Source organism: Aythya ferina (assembly GCF_964211825.1).
Source record: "Aythya ferina genome assembly, chromosome: Z".
NCBI classification, from domain to species: Eukaryota; Metazoa; Chordata; class Aves; order Anseriformes; family Anatidae; genus Aythya; species Aythya ferina.
The window spans coordinates 36,401,981-36,419,872 of record NC_140299.1 but is presented as its reverse complement, the minus strand read 5'-3'; the positions used below and the strand labels follow the sequence as shown (position 1 = coordinate 36,419,872).

The window sequence follows — 17,892 nt, the reverse complement described above, 5'->3', positions numbered from 1 at the left end:
GCTAAAAACTCTGTGGTGTTCTAAGGTGAATTAATTCACATTTCAGAACATGCAACTGGGCTACAAACTAGGCACATTTAAAAGTATTTTTTTGGAATCAGACTTGAAAGTGTAATGACTCTCTACTGAAATCTGTGAAGGCAAAATGTATAAAATCCTTGTGCTCACTCTTGAATTTTAGAACTTCAGAAGACACATTAATCTTGTTTTTGATAGATTACAAAAAGGAAGAAAATCCTGATTTGATGAGTGATACCACAAAACCCAGAGAAACCGTAATAAAATGGTCAAGCTATACTTTTCAACTTTATCAGTTCATCAGCTATGTGGGTTTAAAAAACAAGCTTGATACTTTTTCTGTCATTTCTGATGGAAAACAGTGGAGCTGCTTTTTCTCCCCTCCAGGATATGCACACAACATAAAGAGTTGCTCTGTTCTGGAGAGTGCAGGGCCATTCCATTTTTTGAGCCAAATTCCACTCTCATGCAGTGTCAAAGTGGAGCATTTCAGCTGAAGGCAGTGGAGCTGTTTTAGCTCTACAGGAGTATAAAGAAAGAGCAAATTTGGCACCATAATTTGAAAATGAGCTCTGCATTTTAACAAAAATATTTTGGGCCAGGATCAGGATAAAAACATAAATAAAGCAAAACTCAGACCACTGAAGAGAACAAGGTCCAGGCTTACTTGCCATTCAGAAGCCACATAAGTCTCTCAAGTTTAGATCATGTGTAGATATTTATTTGCCAATAAGAGCAGATTAATGTCATTCAGAATATTTGAGAATTTTCTGTAACTTTGTTGTGAATAAGGATGAACTTTTCATATATGCATGTGAAATTTCCAAACTGTTAGATGTACATGTATCATCAAGGAACAATAATTTACAACATTATTTCACAGCTACTGCAGCTTTTCTTGGAGCGAGATATTAACTGGGGAGGAAAGGGACAGTAATATAGTTACTGTGCCTGTCTCCCAGAAATAGCTTGCCAAGTTCTTACTCTAATATATTTATTAGTGCCATTTGAGGATGAATATTTGCCAGCACAGCTCTTAGTTTAATCCATATTTTACCGCTTTTGTTATCCAAAAAATGTAGGAGATATTTCTATTTATATGCATTGCAGTTTGTTTTATGGATTTTGGAAATCCAGATCTTGCTTCTACACTTTTTTTTTTTCCTTGGATCCAAGTGCTTGTAAAAAGAAAAAGCTCTCATGTACAGTTGTATGTTACGTGACTTTCTAAATAAGATTTCATTTTTAGAGGTGTGTATTCGACAGGAGAGACAGGTAAAGTCAATTATAATCCACATTGTAAAATGATTTGGAGGATCAGAAATGTTGATGTTATATAGTGTGCTTAGACGAAAGGAAAGGAAAGGAAAGGAAAGGAAAGGAAAGGAAAGGAAAGGAAAGGAAAGGAAAGGAAAGGAAAGGAAAGGAAAGGAAAGGAAAGGAAAGGAAAGGAAAGGAAAGGAAAGGAAAGGAAAGGAAAGGAAAGGAAAGGAAAGGAAAGGAAAGGAAAGGAAAGGAAAGGAAAGGAAATCACTTCTAACATACGCTACTGAAGACATTTTAATTTTGGACAATAAGGTAAAATATCTTGTTATAAGGGTTCCAGTGAAAAACACTTAAATCCTATATTATACATAAAGTTCTATTACATGAACGCACATTTTCTATTAAAATTGAAAATCATTTCTTAGTCCAGGGTTATCCTATCTTTTCCCATTATTGGTGTAAGACAGAGTGCTTGAATAAACTAAAATGAAATAAATAGCATTGCATAAATAAATAACTATTTGCATTTTGATTTTCTTTAGGAAGTGCATTAAAGTAAAAGTGTATTCCACAGGTTTTTTTTTGTCTTGATATTTTAATCAACTAGGAACATTATTTTCCTGCTTTATTTTAATCCAGCTCCAGAAGGAAAAAACACACTAAGATTAAAACATTCAAAAGAAGTGAGGTACTTTACTACAACCACTGCTTTAAATTCATAATGCTAGATTCATGACAAAAAAAAAATAACAAGCTTCCATCATATAAATGGAATAATTTGGATTGGAAGAGACGTCTGGAGAATGTCTGGTTCAGCTTTCTTCTGAAAGCATGATATAGCCTTCAGTTACATGGATCTTCAAACATTACCACCTGCATTATAGAGAAAGAACTGAGAGGGAATTGCAGAACTCAGATGAAGAGTAAAATTAAACCCAATCAAAACAGTATTCTTCACATAGAGCCTGCCATCCCATGTGAGAAAATGGAAGAAAGAAAGAACCACCTACAACTGGATACTAATGATATATTTACTACAAAGTGCAGCACAAGAATTCATCTAGGGTAAAGATGCCACTCTGTTGCAAGTCTGCTTCCGGCAAGCAGCCATGTACAGCAGCCATTTGTTCCCAGACAAATCCCATTGGAAGAGTCTTCTTGACGCAGGCAAGAATAGCTTTCCTAGCTGGTCTTTCAGCTTTTCCCAGGTTCCATAGGCAGAAGTCAGTTGTGGGTGGTATACACCACCTGATTTTTGGCATCTTACTGCATTTTGCTTACACTGCATGTTGCAGGCAAACAGGAGTTTGCTTTACCTGGGATCTGAACATTATAAATAGATAAAGACCCATAAATGTGGCTGTTTCACTGAGCCCAAGTCCACTGCATCTCAGAGTCATGATAGTGCAGCCAGCATGAGCCTTTTATTCATCCTGGAACATGGATTGATGGAGCTCATGTTGTCTAGTAGTGTGCAATGTAAACACACCCATTGCTCCCTGGTGGCCCTGCATCTTGGTTTTGCCACTGGGTGGCTGGTAGATGCAGTAAATTCCAATGTTCCAGCCAGACTGAAACCTTGCAGCTTGACAAGCTTGTCTAATACAAGCCAGTGAGCACAGAAACTAAAATTCCAAATTTCACTCTTTCACCTCAGATCAGTATGAAGTCACAGGTCACTTCATAATGAGGTTTCATAATATGGACCAGGATCGCAATTCATTTTCCAGAAGGGATTGATTTTTTTCTTATGTTGGAGTTTAAGTCCCTAATTAAGTTCAACTACATTGCTGGAGCTCAGAAATTACCATCAATTACTTGAAGGTACAGACAAAAAAAAGTTTCATCAATAGAGATGTACATACACACAAACACATAAACACTGATATACCATTGGAAACAAATTCTTGTGACTGGTGCTACTGGCCATTGCCCATTTACCTAGTCTCCAGGACTGATAGGACTTCTATCCCATAAGAACATCCAAAGGGCTGGAGAAGTTTGTCCTTATCTCAATAATCTGTTGGGAATTTACCTCAATCTTACTCAGTGAAGCCCAAGTCAAGAAATCATACCAATTGTGAGTCCCCCTTGTACAAAGATGCTTCAAGTATTTTTGCAGCCTTGCTAGTAAAAGGAACTTCACGGTGCAATACACAATGCTTGTTTCTGTCTGATTCAAGCAAACAACTTGTGAACAGGCTCTTCAAAATTATGGCTACATTTATCTAATTTGAATGTTGTTTACATATTTAATTCCTTTAGAATACAGGGCAAATTTAGCTTTGATATGATCAATGTGGTTTAAACTGCTTATACTGTGGCCAAATTTACATTTAGTTTTGCTTGCTGGATCGCAAATTAACAAAACTCTAGAGCTTATGAGAATGATGAGCCAGAATTCACCCTACCTGGCTACCAGGCAAACAGGAATGGCAGGCCTTAAATATACAAATTCAGAATTCATTGCAGGTGGAGACAGTGCTAGTAATGACAAAACAAAATTGCTCAACATGGACAAATGCTGAAAAATTTATGAGAATCATTCTCTCATTACCTTTGGGTTTGTAGCAAGGAGTGGGTACAATGCATTCTTCTTTTATGTGTGGCTTTGTTTTAGAGCTACAGCCTCCTGTATGTATCCCTCTGTGATCAATGCAAAGAACCACGCGGTATCTGAGCCCTTGCCCACAGGTCACAGTGCACTGCAAAAAGGAAATATAAGGAGGAATGAGGCAATGGTTGCGGTAGGCCATGAGTGTGACAAATAAAAAGGGAATGTGCAATAGAAGTACATGTACAGCAGAGGTCAAAACATGATGCAGAAACACTCAACCCTGATTATAAATTATTCATAATATTTGGTAGTTACGGTAAGGCATAAAATTGGCATATATATTTACCTTTGTGTTCTTCACATTTATTTGGTTTAGACATTTAACCCCTGGAACCATTCTTTTTTCTTTTTTCTTTTTCTTTTTCTTTTCCTTTTCCTTTTTCTTTTTCTTTTTTTCTTTTTCTTTTTTCTTTTGCTGTGTCACTCTTTCAGCACTGGCTACTTGGCTTGTGGCCATCCATTCCAGGTTGGATTTGCTCAGTAACACCCTGTCAACTTCATCTGAAGCCATTCTGCTTTGCTTGGACAAAGTATTGGAGCTTATGGGTTACCAGGGGTGACACAGCTATTTTGAAACATAGCACCAAACAAAATGGGAAACTATTTAGGCTTTATTCCCTCAGACAATTAAGTCTTTATTTATTTATTTATTTATTTATTATTTATGGTAAAGTATGTCATGTTTTCACCTCCCTCTCCATCCTTTTTATAAGCGCTTTTTAAGTATTGAAAAGCTACAATGAGGTCTCCCTGGAGCCTTCTCTTCTTCAGGCTGAACAGACCCAGCTCTCTTCATAGGAGAGGTGTTCCAGCCCTGTGATCATATTTGTGGCACTCTAAAAGAACACATCCTTCATGTGCTGGGGGCCCCAGACCTGGACGCAGTGCTCCAGGTAGGGCTTCATAAGGGCAGAGTAGAGGGGAACAATCACCTCTTTCTCCCTGCTGCCCACCCCTCTGTTTATGCTGTCCAGGATGCAGTTGGCCTTCTGGGCTGCAAGCATGTGCTGCTGTGTCATGTCGAGCTTTTCGTCCACCAGAACCCCCAGGTCCTTCTCTGCAGGGCTGCTCTCAGTGAGTTCTTCTCACAGCCTGTGCTCAAGCCTGGGATTGGCCCAACACAGGTGCAGCACCTTGCACTTGTACTCGTTGAACCTCATGAGGTTCACATGGGCCCACTTCTCCAGCCTGTCCAGGTCTCTTCGGATGGCTTCCCTTCCTTCTGTAGTATTGACTGCACCACTCAGCTTGGTGTCATCTGCAAACTTACTGAGGGTGCACTCAATCTCACTACATCATTGATAAAGATATTAAACAGCACCAGTCCCACGACAGACCCCTGAGGTACACCACTCATCAATGGCCTCCACCTGGACATAGAGCCATTGACCACCACCGTCTGGGTGCAATCATCCAGCCAATTTTTTATCCGCTGAATGGCCTACCCTTCAAATTCATCTCCCTCCAATTTGGACATCAGGATGTCGTGTTCACAAAAAGCTTATGGCTTTTGTTTTGTGCATTTCATTCATGTTCTCAGTCTATTGTTAGCAGAGGATCACAAATCAGTATTACAAATCTGATTTATTCTTCCATGATTCTCCTTAATCATACTCATCCTATTAGTACACTAAACCTCAGTATTTACTTTGTAAATAGACAAATAACATCATTGAAACAGAGGTCATGGTAATGAGGAAGGACAATAATGGAAGATAGTAATTCAGCATGCTTACTAAACTATTAGCATTATTCTCTGATTTTAAGATGTATTCTTAATACCGTAAATACAAAACCGTCAAAGCAAAACTCATTACCGGTGACCACTCCTGAGCAAGCCACTTTGGGCAGTCAAATATATTGCAAGGTTGGACAACAGGCATCTTCAGAGTATACATGCATTTCCATTCTTCCACAGGGCTAATATGTCCTTGAATGTCTTCCTCCACACATGAGACACTGCGGCTTTGAATGCCCCCTCCACAGGAGGAGGAACAGGCAGTCCAGGGTGTACTTTCCCACCTGTGACAAAACCAAAATGTAACAGAGAAGTGTCAGGAAAAGGAACCCTTGCTGCCCACATCACAGCCCCACAAATGCATGAACTGTTAACTGCAGTTGGTTTTCTTTTATTTCTGGTTACTGTCAGTAAAATTGCACATGCATGGTTTTGTAAATGGTGAAAACAAAAAAGGACTCCAATGGGTGCTGTCTTTAAGTCACAGACTAGTTGTGTGAAACTTCCTCTCTCCACTAAACCCATAACTACTACCATAGAAACTAAATACTTTTAAATTGATTCCTTTTATTTAATTGATGGGATTATCAAATCTCCCCAATTTGCCAAATTCTGAGAAATCTTTGTTACAGATTACTAGAGAGTCAGTAAGCTCCTGAACATATGATGTTCCTTTTGCTAGAATATAGAGGGAAAAAGAAGGTTTTTTTGGGGGGTGAAACAACTGAGTTGAGGGAAATAAAAAGAGAAAAAAAAAAAAAAGCGAGGAAAAAAAAAGAGTAGTGGAAATTATCAAAGAAAAGGAGAGGAGGCTATACTGACAGGTTACATGGTATAGACCACATAGGCCTTGTTTCTTTGCATCTGAGACAGTGGGAGGAATTCAGAAACCATCTTTTCTCAACAGGTGCCATTTGAAAATGTAATGACAAATTCCCAGAACAATGTGTATGTTCTGAAAAGTCATGCATATTTTTTTTTCTTTTTTTACGATGCATATATATTAATGTATGTATCATTTTATATGTGTGTATGTCTGTTTGCATAAAATGCAGACTGGTATTTCCTCTCTCATATTCAAACCACTGTCATAGAGAGGACACAGAATCACTGCCATGATAGCCATAAATGTGGTTATTCCTTTTGACAAGAAAATTTGAAATAATATTTGAAAGATTGATTTTGGTCACAATTTTTCATTTTTGACTTTTTTTTTTTTTCCTTTCTAATCACAGCAAAGGAATTATTTTTAAGTAACCCTGAAAGGATCACCAAAATTGTTAAACAAAATTAAAAATACTTATCTTTCTCTCTGACTTTTCATCATATCAACCCATCTTATTCTGACCAGCTCCAGTATGTTTAAGCACAATCCACAGTTGGCTAATGGCTAAAAGTGTAGTAAAACCCTGTGTGAAATGGTTTATATTAATAGCTGTTTATGAATGGTAAATCCACTGACTGGTAAGTTACCACAAAGAAGTGGTGAAACCACATTTACACCATGTCTTATCCATCATCATGTGTTCTGCATAAGCTCTGTATGCCACAAATGGATAACTGGACAACATTTTTAATTCAAATGTGTTATCTGTGGCTCTTCTGGACAAATTTCCCAACTAAGGTTTCTAAATATGAAAAATCTAAATGAAGAGGTCTCAAACTGAATTTTGGAAGCAGCAGAAACTCTTGCCACCAGCCTGAGCTAGGCATAGGAGTGGTGTGGCTGGAACTCCATGGGACATGGAATGTTGTTCCACTGGGACAGGCTACTAGATGCCTTGTGCAACCTTGGCAATACAAATCAGCTTAAATCTAGGCCAGCATTGGTCTTTAGGTTTTATATGAGTATAAGGCAGAAAGGTAGAAGTTGTCTCTGCCGTACAGCTCTTCAAGAAGGAGTCACAGCTCCTTCTGAGTTACAAAGGCTGCAGCACTGAGGATTTGTGAAAGGAAGTGGTAATGCATTAAAGTAAGCACTGTATCTACTGAACTGTACCTTTCCTTCAAGATAAAATTTAAGGCAGAGGGAACAATAGGTAAATCTTGCAAAAACACTTTCTCAGATTTCGTCTCTACTTCTTCAGTATTGTTTGTCATTCTCCTCTGCCCCTGGTATTAGGTGCTACTATCAGACAAGTTCTTGTGTGTGTGTGTGTGTGTGTGTGTGTGTTTGTTTGGTTGGTTGGTTGGGGGTATTTTTATTTTTTCTATTTTTATTTTTTCATAAACTCTGCTGGTTGGGAAGAAAGAAATATTTTGTCCTTCTGGCTTAGCCCTCTCTTACGCTAGCCTCATATTCTGTTCAGTGTCTGTTGCCTCTGTCTCTGAGAGAACTGATCTGTGGCTGTGTCTTCCATTAGCTCTCACTGTGGTCTGAATATGATTTCTTCATATCAAACTGAGACTACCATGTTACCAAGGAATATATATATATATTTTTTATTTTTTTTCCTGTTGCCTGATACTATGGAACACAATAAATTAACAAAGGAAGAAACAAAGCACAATACCATTGTGTGTCCAGGCAATGTTTCAAACCCAATGGGTTATTCTCCATCATTTTTATCAGCATGAGCCTTATTAACTGCTTTAAAAGTAATTACTAAGGTAATTATTTTAATAAGAATCTCATGTTTTACATTAAAGACATTTTAATTGTGAGATATTAAATAACATAAACCAGGCCTTGACCCTATTCCTGTCCCTGATCTCTGGGTTCTCAGAGGAGCGAATGGATTAATGACCCTGGGAAGGCATTAGCATTGGTTTGCTGGATCAGGACATATCACACATGTTATGTAAAATGAAAATTTCACAATTTGTAAGCATGCAGGAAACAACACTGTCAGATAGAGAGGTCTGATGGTTCATTGCAAAGCCATGGATCACAGTGTTGTTCACAGATGAATAAAGGGAGGGAAAAGGAAAGGTGAGACAGAAGATGGAGGGATGGGTAGGGTGGGGATGGGTGGGGGAAGAGTGAGAAAGAAAGGGACCACACACTTAATAAAGCTACATTACTGCTTCAGCTAGAATACCATTTCAGTTCTGCAGCAACAGAATTTATAACAGGTCAGTGTTTGAACATCTGCAGGTTAATGTGCAGCTGTTCAGAGCAAGAGGAAAGATGCATCTGTTACCTTGATTTGAGAGGAAAGCAGGAATACAGAGAAAACTAAAAAAGCCATAAATGTATTAGATATTTCTAGCATCTGGTTGATTGTTTTACATACCGAGGAAGGGGATGGTAGAGGTCATAGGGCATGATCTGCTTGTATCCATCACTGTTAGGAACAATAATGCCAACCCTCTGAGTAGAAGGTACACATAATAAAATAAACACTAAATGATTACATTATACAACTTTTTTTCTTTTTCTTTTTCTTTTTTCTTTTTTTTTTTCTTTTTTTTTTACATAATATTATATCTATCTCTCTCTATATAAAACACAACAAAGATATTTTACCTAAGTTTCACATTTAAAACATTTCCTTTCATCTGTTTCCGAGGCATTCAAAGATCAAAACACCAATTACTACTTTTTTATTTTTATGTTATGAAGATACTATCCTTTGACTAAGAACCAGCCTATTAACATAAATGATCCAAATGAACTGTTCAAATATTACTTAAATTTCTAAAGTGACTATCTGCCATAAAGAAAAAAAAAATCTACATGTAATACTTTCTTAGAGTTTGGATCCAAAGTCACTCATAGGAGAATTGTCCATTTCAGGGAGCTCTAGATCAAACCCTTTTTTACCTATTATATGGTTGTTTCTGCCCTTCAGATAAAATGTCTACTTTTAGCGGGGCTGGGATTAGAAACGGAGAATACCACAGTGTGAGTACGCCAATCTGCGATTCATATCTCTCCACTTTAAAACTGTTGCATTTCATTCATCTTCAGAACCTGTCTCTTTGTTTGAGCTTTACTGGAAGCCAGAAGGAACTGGAGAGAAGAGTAACATGTCAGGGATTGCTATTTTTTCTTTGGCATTGACTTGACTGATTGGCTTGGTTAGCTAAAATGTAATTAGCACAACATCTAAAGCATATAACATCTATTATAACAGGCAATAGTGTAGCTCAAAATTAGTAATTATCTGAACCATTGTCATGCCCATAACGTGTGAGATGGATATCATTTGCAATATTGGCAACTCCAGGGACTCACTGAATTGCTAGCCTGGAATTTCATACTTTGTCTGCACTTTTTATAGATTCTGACAGAGTGACTCTCTTCCCACATCCTCTCCCAATTATTAGGCATGTCTATTAATGTGAAACATGATCCCAGAGCACCTCATATATCAGTTTCATCAGATCCAATGTGCAACAGGGGACTTAGATGGTGCAGGTGGACAGAACTATCAGAGAGTGAATGCCAGTTGTAGCAGAATAGAGAGCATGTCCCTACACAACTAAGAACGAGAGGAAACTAGCTGAAAAGAATAAGGGTGGTGTTTGAGAGTCTTTTGTAGAAAAGAGATGATATATACGTTGCTGTGTATTTCTGTAAGGAGGAGAGAGCAAAGGGTGGGGGGAGAGGGAAGGGGGGAAGGGAGAAAGTATTCTCCATCCTCAAAACAGTTCCCTGAAAAGTGGTGTAAGCATTCAAAGGAAACTTGACATGCTAAGTCTTCTTTCAGTCAACAGGGTTTTTATGGGCAATTTGACTGTGATAAGAGAATGGATCCCATTGTGTTTTCACAGTGAAAAGTCAGCATTAGATGAGTGTACTGGAATTTTCCAGCTGTTTTTCCAGGATTTTTTTCAGTGGTGAGTTATGGACAACTCCTTCTCAGGTTATCAACCTTTGCAGTCACAAAAGTCTTCTGTGCTGGTCTGCTAAATATTTGTATCTACAGAGAGCTGCCCATCTCCACAAAAACTAAAAATCTAGGGCAGACAGATCTGGTATTGGGAAACTTTGGAAAAGACAAATGTGTTACTTATGCAATGGCCAGTGAGAAAGTCTTCTCAGACTTTGACTGACTGATAAATGCCTGCAAAAGTTTGAGAAATAGAATTTCTTTTTCTTTCTTTTTGATACTTTTGGGAATCTCTGCTGTTTCCCTGACTGCCCTACCACTGCTGCTGAGTTCTCTGAGCACTCCGAAGCCTCTTGCACTTTCCAGCTCATCAGCTTGCTGAGGAGTGGTTGGAAAAAAGATTAATATACCATGTTCAGAAATGCAATAATTATACTATAAAAGCATCTACTGCCTAAGAAAGAGATTTCAAAACATTCTTCTCTCATTGCAGTGAGGAATGTTTTCTTTCTAATAAACACAGTCTGTATGCATAATCCAGGTCTACATGCATTAGAATGCATAATATCCAAGGCCATTCCAGTAGAAATAACCGTACCACGTCCAAACACTGTTGTGAAGATTAAATAACATTTAAAAAGCATTAAATTAATATTGTCATTGGAAAGGCTTGACCCTCAAAGAATTCTGCACATATAAATTGCATTTCTGTAAATGGTATAAAGCGCCAAAGGATTATTGACACTGTCCTTGTGCATGTGAGAGGCTGCCAAAGGCTCTTGTAGTACTACTGCAAAATGGTGATTCCCAGAAAGGTAAGCCCCATGGTCACAATGAAGAAAAAGACCCTCACACTAACACACAAAATTTAAATGTATGACTTTAAACATCAGCTTGAAGATACAACAGAACAGCAAATGGGTATTGTACCATTAATGGCAACTGGATTTTTATTAGCTAGTGTTATTGGTTTTGTTTGTTTGCACACACAAAAAAGGCAGACCTAAGTGAACTATAAAAAAAGAAAACAAAACTCTCACATATGACTTGGGTGAAATGTACTTTTTAAGTGGACAGAGTGGCTTAAATTCCATGAACCTATCAATCCATCATAATCCTACAAAAATACAGAAGAGATCTAGGATACAGGATTTGATCACTGTTCATTACTCAGACAATGTGATGAGTATAATGTGCTAAAAGAGCAGAGCAAATAATAGTTCTCCTACTATACTGAAATTTCTGGCTGATGTGGGAGTAGCAGACAAGACTAATTCACACAACACCCAGAAAAAAACCTACTCTGGAAGGAGCAGCAGAATGAAGCAATTTTGAAGACATGTTGTGTCTCTTATGCCTGAAATCTCTCATTTCTCTCTGACCTACAAGTTGTGTCACATACACTGCAGATTTGTTTTCCTCCTGAGTGCTGGCAGCTTCAGTACAACTGCTCTTCCAAGGCATCTGTCCAGCTGGAATGGGAACTCCACATGCCAGAGGTGGGTGTGCAGCAGCCAGGTCTGCCATCTCCACAAATATTTGGCTTTCCCCTGGGACAGGTGCCTGCAGCGGCTTTTCTTGAAAGTCATGTTCAGTTTTGTCTTCCTCTGTAGCTCCATCTCCTCCTCAAGCTACCCCCTTAGCACAAATGGCAGGCTCAGTTGCCTTTCTCCTGTAGCTCCCCAATGATTCTCTCTTGGACAGCATGCCAGCCCTTCCTGCCTCCCTTTCCTGCATGCCCACAGCTCTTGGGTCAGGAGCCTGCTGAGCTAAGCAAGGCATGGGCATCTATGCACGGCTGCGCACACTCCATGTTAGCTGGAGCATCTCCTCCTACTTCTTGACGGGGACTCATACATTGAAGGTTTAGGCATTTGCTGAAATGTACTACACTAGGAATCAATGACTAGGGCAGGGGCTATGCCATCTAAGAAATGGCCTGAAGTGTGCTTAGGATATTAACAATTGGTAGATAATAATAAAAAGTTGAAGCAGGTAAGCTGGTTGTGGACAGCTAATTCATGAAGTGAAAAGGAGGGAACACTTGGAAGACATGAAAAAGTTCATCATATAAGACATGGGTTTAGCATCTAAGCCAGAAATCCACAGAGAATTGTGATTATCACTGGACAGGCTCGTGAAAAGTCTCAAATTTAACAACACTACAAATCCTGGCACTAAAGTGTGTGACGCTGCACCCTCCTTGCACAGTGTTCAGTGAAGATACCACAATGTGATGTTATCACCTTTTGCTACAAGATCACTTTCTGCCCTAAGAAACAGATATTGAGACACTTAACAATATGGTACCTGTTAAGATTTTCCGTGTGTTACTATGTAAAATTACCACTATTTCTATTTAGAGCTAGGGTTGATGACATGTACTAATCTTAGTTACTGGTAACATTCATTCTTGAATGCCTGCTTTTGCAGGTAGTGTACTGTAATTCTCAGCCAGTATGAATTCCATTTTTGTTTTCTTGATCACTGTGCTTAATCCTTTAGGTACAGAACATGTTATGATTAGTTCATGATAATGCACTCAATCAGTGTGGAACTTGAAGAACTACCATATATTTTGTCTTTAATGATTAATAATAATTCTTATGCTTATTATGATTAATAATAATTCTTAATGCTAATGATTAATAATAACTCTTAGCATTTTGTAGGTTGGTGAAAGCCAATGTTCACTACCTCAACATTTTAAATGGACTCAATGGGTACTTAAATAACCTACTTAAATTTATGAAGGATTGCTGAGAAAGCTATACTTCTCTGTCAGCCTCTAGAAACCTCACACTTCAGACAATATGTCTGTTAAGCACAGTATCTCATCTTTATGATAGATGAGTTCTTCGTGGTATATAGACTTGAAATTCTAAAAACCATAGAGATTACTTATCACTACCATAAGTTGCTAAAGACTAATTTCTTTACAGAACTTGAAATAGGTGTTATCAATTGGAAGCAGTGAGAATGCTTCCTTGTGTTTTAATGTGTTTTAATGCTCTGATGGATGTTTCCTGGCCCACCCTCCCTACCTGTTCTGACAAAATTATTTTCTAGTTTAATTTAAATGCCTTTTGCCCTACCCAGTAATTCTAGCTTTTGCCAATTTGTCTTGAGAATAAAATTGCTTCTTTAGGCATTAGGAGTACCTGCAACTCATCTTTACTCTACTCTTGCACTCAGTTGACCCTCATTAAAACTATTAAAACATAGCCAGTGCTGTCAGCTCATTCTTCAGCTACATCTGTATCTAGAGACATATATGCTGCCATTTCTACTTGATATATCACTGGTTCCAATTTAGTCTTCCCAAAGACTTACCGAGTGATTCCTTTCCTGCTGCTTTGAACTTTTTTTTGTTGTTGTTGTTGTTTTTTGTTGTTTCATACTAAAATTCTTCCCCATTTCTTGTACATAATGCATCACTTTGGCTCCAGCAGCTTATGTAGTACCTCTGTAGTTTTTTGTCTTGTCAAAATATCACCCTTTACATTTACAAATGGAATGACTGATGTTGACTGTGCTCTCTAATTTGCAGGCAGCATACTTTTTGCTATTACCAGTATCTATTGGTATTAGTTTCTAGCATATGCATAGTCAGCCATGCTGGTGCAAAAGGCTTTTTTTTTTTTTTTTTCCCCCTCCCCTTCTGTTTTAAAACCTTCATGTCCCATCTACCCATGGAACTGCTGGCTCTAGCTCATAAGCCTCTCTGTTTTTAGGAACTTTCTTATGTATGTGATTGGCTGTGAAAATTCCAACCAGATCCAGCAATTGGAGGCAACCAAAGTTCAGACAAAACTGCAAGACAGAAAGTCTTCCTAGCCCCCCTGTAACAAATTAAGAATTTAAGTAAGAATGCAAATCCACAGAAATGACCATTTGCCTGAGGCAAAAATCTGGAAAGGGCATTGTCATGGCCTGTGTCCTACATCCATGCAAAAAGCTGGGATGTTGTCAAAAAGCCCAGTATCTGCAGTAAGTATGGGATATTTTATGTGAAACAGTATTCAAAACAAAATTAAAATCTTTCACATGTCTCATTTGAGGGCAATAACAATAAATGAGTCATCTCAGACCCTTCGCATCATTTCAGATCTATGGCTGCTACTGTGTAAATCAGAGTGCTGCCCATCTTTTAAGAAACATACCAGCACTCCAGTTTCATTCATTTTCCAAAAATAATGTATTGAAAATAGGAACCCTGCACTGATGCAATACTTGTGTCTTAACTGATGTCTACTTTAATACCAATGAGATGTTGATAACAAGCTAAAAATTACACAATTGTCAATTTTCTGCTTCAGCTGCCAATTTGTAATGACGTAAGGAGACTTCTGTTACTGAATAAAAGGATACTTAGTGTTGCCCTTTTAATCATACTTATTTACTCATTGCTACTTCTTTTTCTCTTGAATGAAGTATATAAAAGTTATCATTTACACTTCTGTCCAATAAACTTTATATAATTTACTTCACTAAGTGTATTGGACCTTAGGATCACTGACGACTTATACTATGAATTGATTTCTCATTCCTCTGGATTAATATCCAGATTTTTGTGTGCTTTGACTTATACTGCATTGCCCTTGTTAGATCAGCTAAAAATTAACAATTAAAAAAGTAAAATTTTATTAAAATTTAAGTTTCTTTTTGCTTAGGCCTGCCTCTGGCACCAGCTAAAGGTGGTGTTAAGTAAGAATGTTCTGTGATAGTTAAGTGAGAATGCCAAAAGAAAAACTTTCATGGGAGGAAAACGAGTTTGCAGTTTTGCTACAGGACTACACAAGCTATTCATATTTGAGAATTCTTTTAGATTTTTGGGTGTACAGTTTTGCTTGAGCTAGAGATTTAAAATATATATACATATATGTATATATATATATATATATTTCCAGAAGCTCTAACATTATTTCTGGTAGTAGGCTTACAGATAGTGTTCTAGGCAAATACTAGGATTTATGGCTGTGCAGATCAGACTAACATTTACTGTAAAGTGATAAAAAGAATCCTACATGTTACAAGCTTGCTAATATGAAGGTTTTGAGACAGCTGCTGCATGAAATTAGAATCTTTGCTAAGTCTTTATACAGTATTGAAAAAAACATCATTAGAATTACGTGACTCAGAGAATCCCACATTAATGTGCTGCAGAGATAGGCAGGACATAAACAATAGATCCCATTGGTAAAAACACAGAACAATGTTGCTGGAAACATGACCTCAGACCTGAAGATGAAATCTAGAGGAGGAGATGATGTTGATCCAGAGAGTATCACAGAATGGTGAGTGGCATAAAAACCTTTCACATCTTTGTGAAAATTTCTTTTTGGAATTTCTTTTTGCTTTTGAATTATAAAAGGAATGGCATGTTCAGTTTACAGCATATGAGATTTGTTCTGTGTAAGTGTTCAGCACATCCAGTTAAGTAAAGTCTAAACAAACTTTTTCTCAAAGCAGAACAATAATCCTTCACCTTTCATTAGAAGATACCAGCTGATACCAGCAGATACCAGCAGCCAAAAACCCTCCCCCAAACTGTCCACCCTGTGAAGTGTTGGATAGTTAAGACTTGCAATTCATTGAACTCCTGAAATGTTGGATTTTGCCACATCGAAGAGGGGGTAGACTAGACAATGTTGTTGAAACCTGCTTCTCCTCTGAGTATGTGAAAAACTGGGTTTGAAAAAAAAATAAAAATTATTTCCTCAATCATTCATTCATTATAATGCCAGCAATATTGCTAGTTATTGCCATAATGAGCACAATAATGCAAAAAGTTTCTATTGCTGGTTTACATGATAGTCCTGGTATTCATTTGATCTCTTCTTTCACTCTGCCCTTTGCTGAAAAATTTAATGTAACCTCTCCCCTCTCCTACAGTAACCCTTGGTTGCCTTGGTTGCTTTATTTAATGTCACTGTGGTCTTCCACAATTATTTTCTCTGGCATTCACTGACATATCATAAATAAGTCAGCAACCACTAATCAGTGATGCCTCACTGAAAATTGCGTTTGCCAGGAAAAAAAAAAATCACCATTTTATAGTGGAGGAGCAGAGTGGCTGACACATGGCAAATGCACTGCAGAGCTGAGACGCCTCCTCACTCATAGTCCCAACCCCATTGTTCTGCTTCACCTACCCTCTTCCTGACTGTAAGAAAGCATTGAGATTCCAGAAATTACCACAGATTTCCTTTGGTTTTCTGTCTGTGTTGTTGATTCTTGAATTCTTTTTAAAGACATTTTTGAAAACAATCTTTTTCAATTTGGCATTCTGGGAAGATGTTCCCAAAAAGCCAATTTCCTTTTGTTACTTCCTGTACCCTGGGATGGTATAGCTATGCTTCTAAATGACTCTCCTTCCCCTCAGGATCTTTATATCAACAACTTTGCCTTGCTATGTCTTATACAAAACAAAAATTATTTCCTGACATCTGTCCAGAGGCTATTTTTTCTCTCTTTCCCTCCATGCAGCATGCAGTTGTCTGTCCTAGCATTTAAGCATGTCATTTAAAATTATTGGGAAAAGTATGGAAAATATCCTTAGAATAAATTCCAGAGGCAAATTGCATACTTGACACAGAACTATATTAAAAAAAAAAATAAAAAAAATCAGCTCAGTCTTTACAGAAAAAAAAAAAAAAACAACAACTTAAAATTGTTTTCTCATTGATACCATGGAGGATCTAAAAGAAAGGTTCCATATTAATTTGCATCTTTCAGCAATCATGTTTTCTGAGACATTCATATTTATGTCTCCTACCTGATCATACATGGCCATCTACCTTACTGAGATTACTTTCAAAAAATTCAAAGACAGTTTTTATTTTGAGAAAATCACTGAAGAAAACAAAACAAAACAAAACAACTTTATTATGGCAAAGTTTCTTTATTATAGTAAAGTTTCTAATTACAACTATTTATATATTTAAATAGCCTGAGCAATGAAATATGTGTTCTTTGTGGAATGCACTAGAACAAAAGAAGCCAGATATTGAATTTGACAAAACATTGTTAATGAAAAAAATAGTCTGGTTGCACTGTAGGAAAGCAATCCCTATGTTGAAAAATCTTTTCTGAGTACATGCTCAACAGGAAATACTTTCCACAAAGCCTTAGTAAAGCTCATTCTTAATATTATATCCTTAAGGCATTCTAATGAAATGCATGATAAAATATGTAAGTAAAAGAATGCACAATACTGCTGAAATGATATCAGATTCTGAGATTTGATATTTCCACTTCTTAATTCTGGGAGATTTTCACTCCAGATTTTGAACTGTATGTTAACATTTCTGCCTTTGATTGTTTGCAAACAGAGCTGCCTTTAAAAATGCATTTACCAGAGAGAAGTATAAATTTCCATATACTTTGGTTAAATGTATCTTCAATGATGAAGATATGTTATCTTCAGTTGTGAAAAGTCAAAGAAATTTAATGAACTACAGAAGAATTAAAAA

At 37.4% G+C, this 17,892-nt stretch overlaps 1 protein-coding gene across 8 annotated transcripts in view; it reads right to left on the bottom strand.

Moving 5' to 3' along the window:
* Positions 1-17,892, bottom strand: part of ADAMTSL1 (ADAMTS like 1) — a gene marked incomplete at its 5' end in the record, with an annotated part of 470,451 nt that overhangs the window by 96,790 nt on the left and 355,769 nt on the right. For all 8 annotated transcript variants that reach the window (XR_014687385.1, XM_084504894.1, XM_084504895.1 and 5 more), the window contains 3 exons: positions 3,842-3,989; positions 5,719-5,923; positions 8,876-8,926. Coding sequence is in view for 7 of the 8 variants with exons in the window: in XM_084504894.1 (XP_084361020.1) it covers positions 3,842-3,989; positions 5,719-5,923; positions 8,876-8,926 (404 nt within the window). The remainder of the gene's footprint in view (positions 1-3,841; positions 3,990-5,718; positions 5,924-8,875; positions 8,927-17,892) is intronic.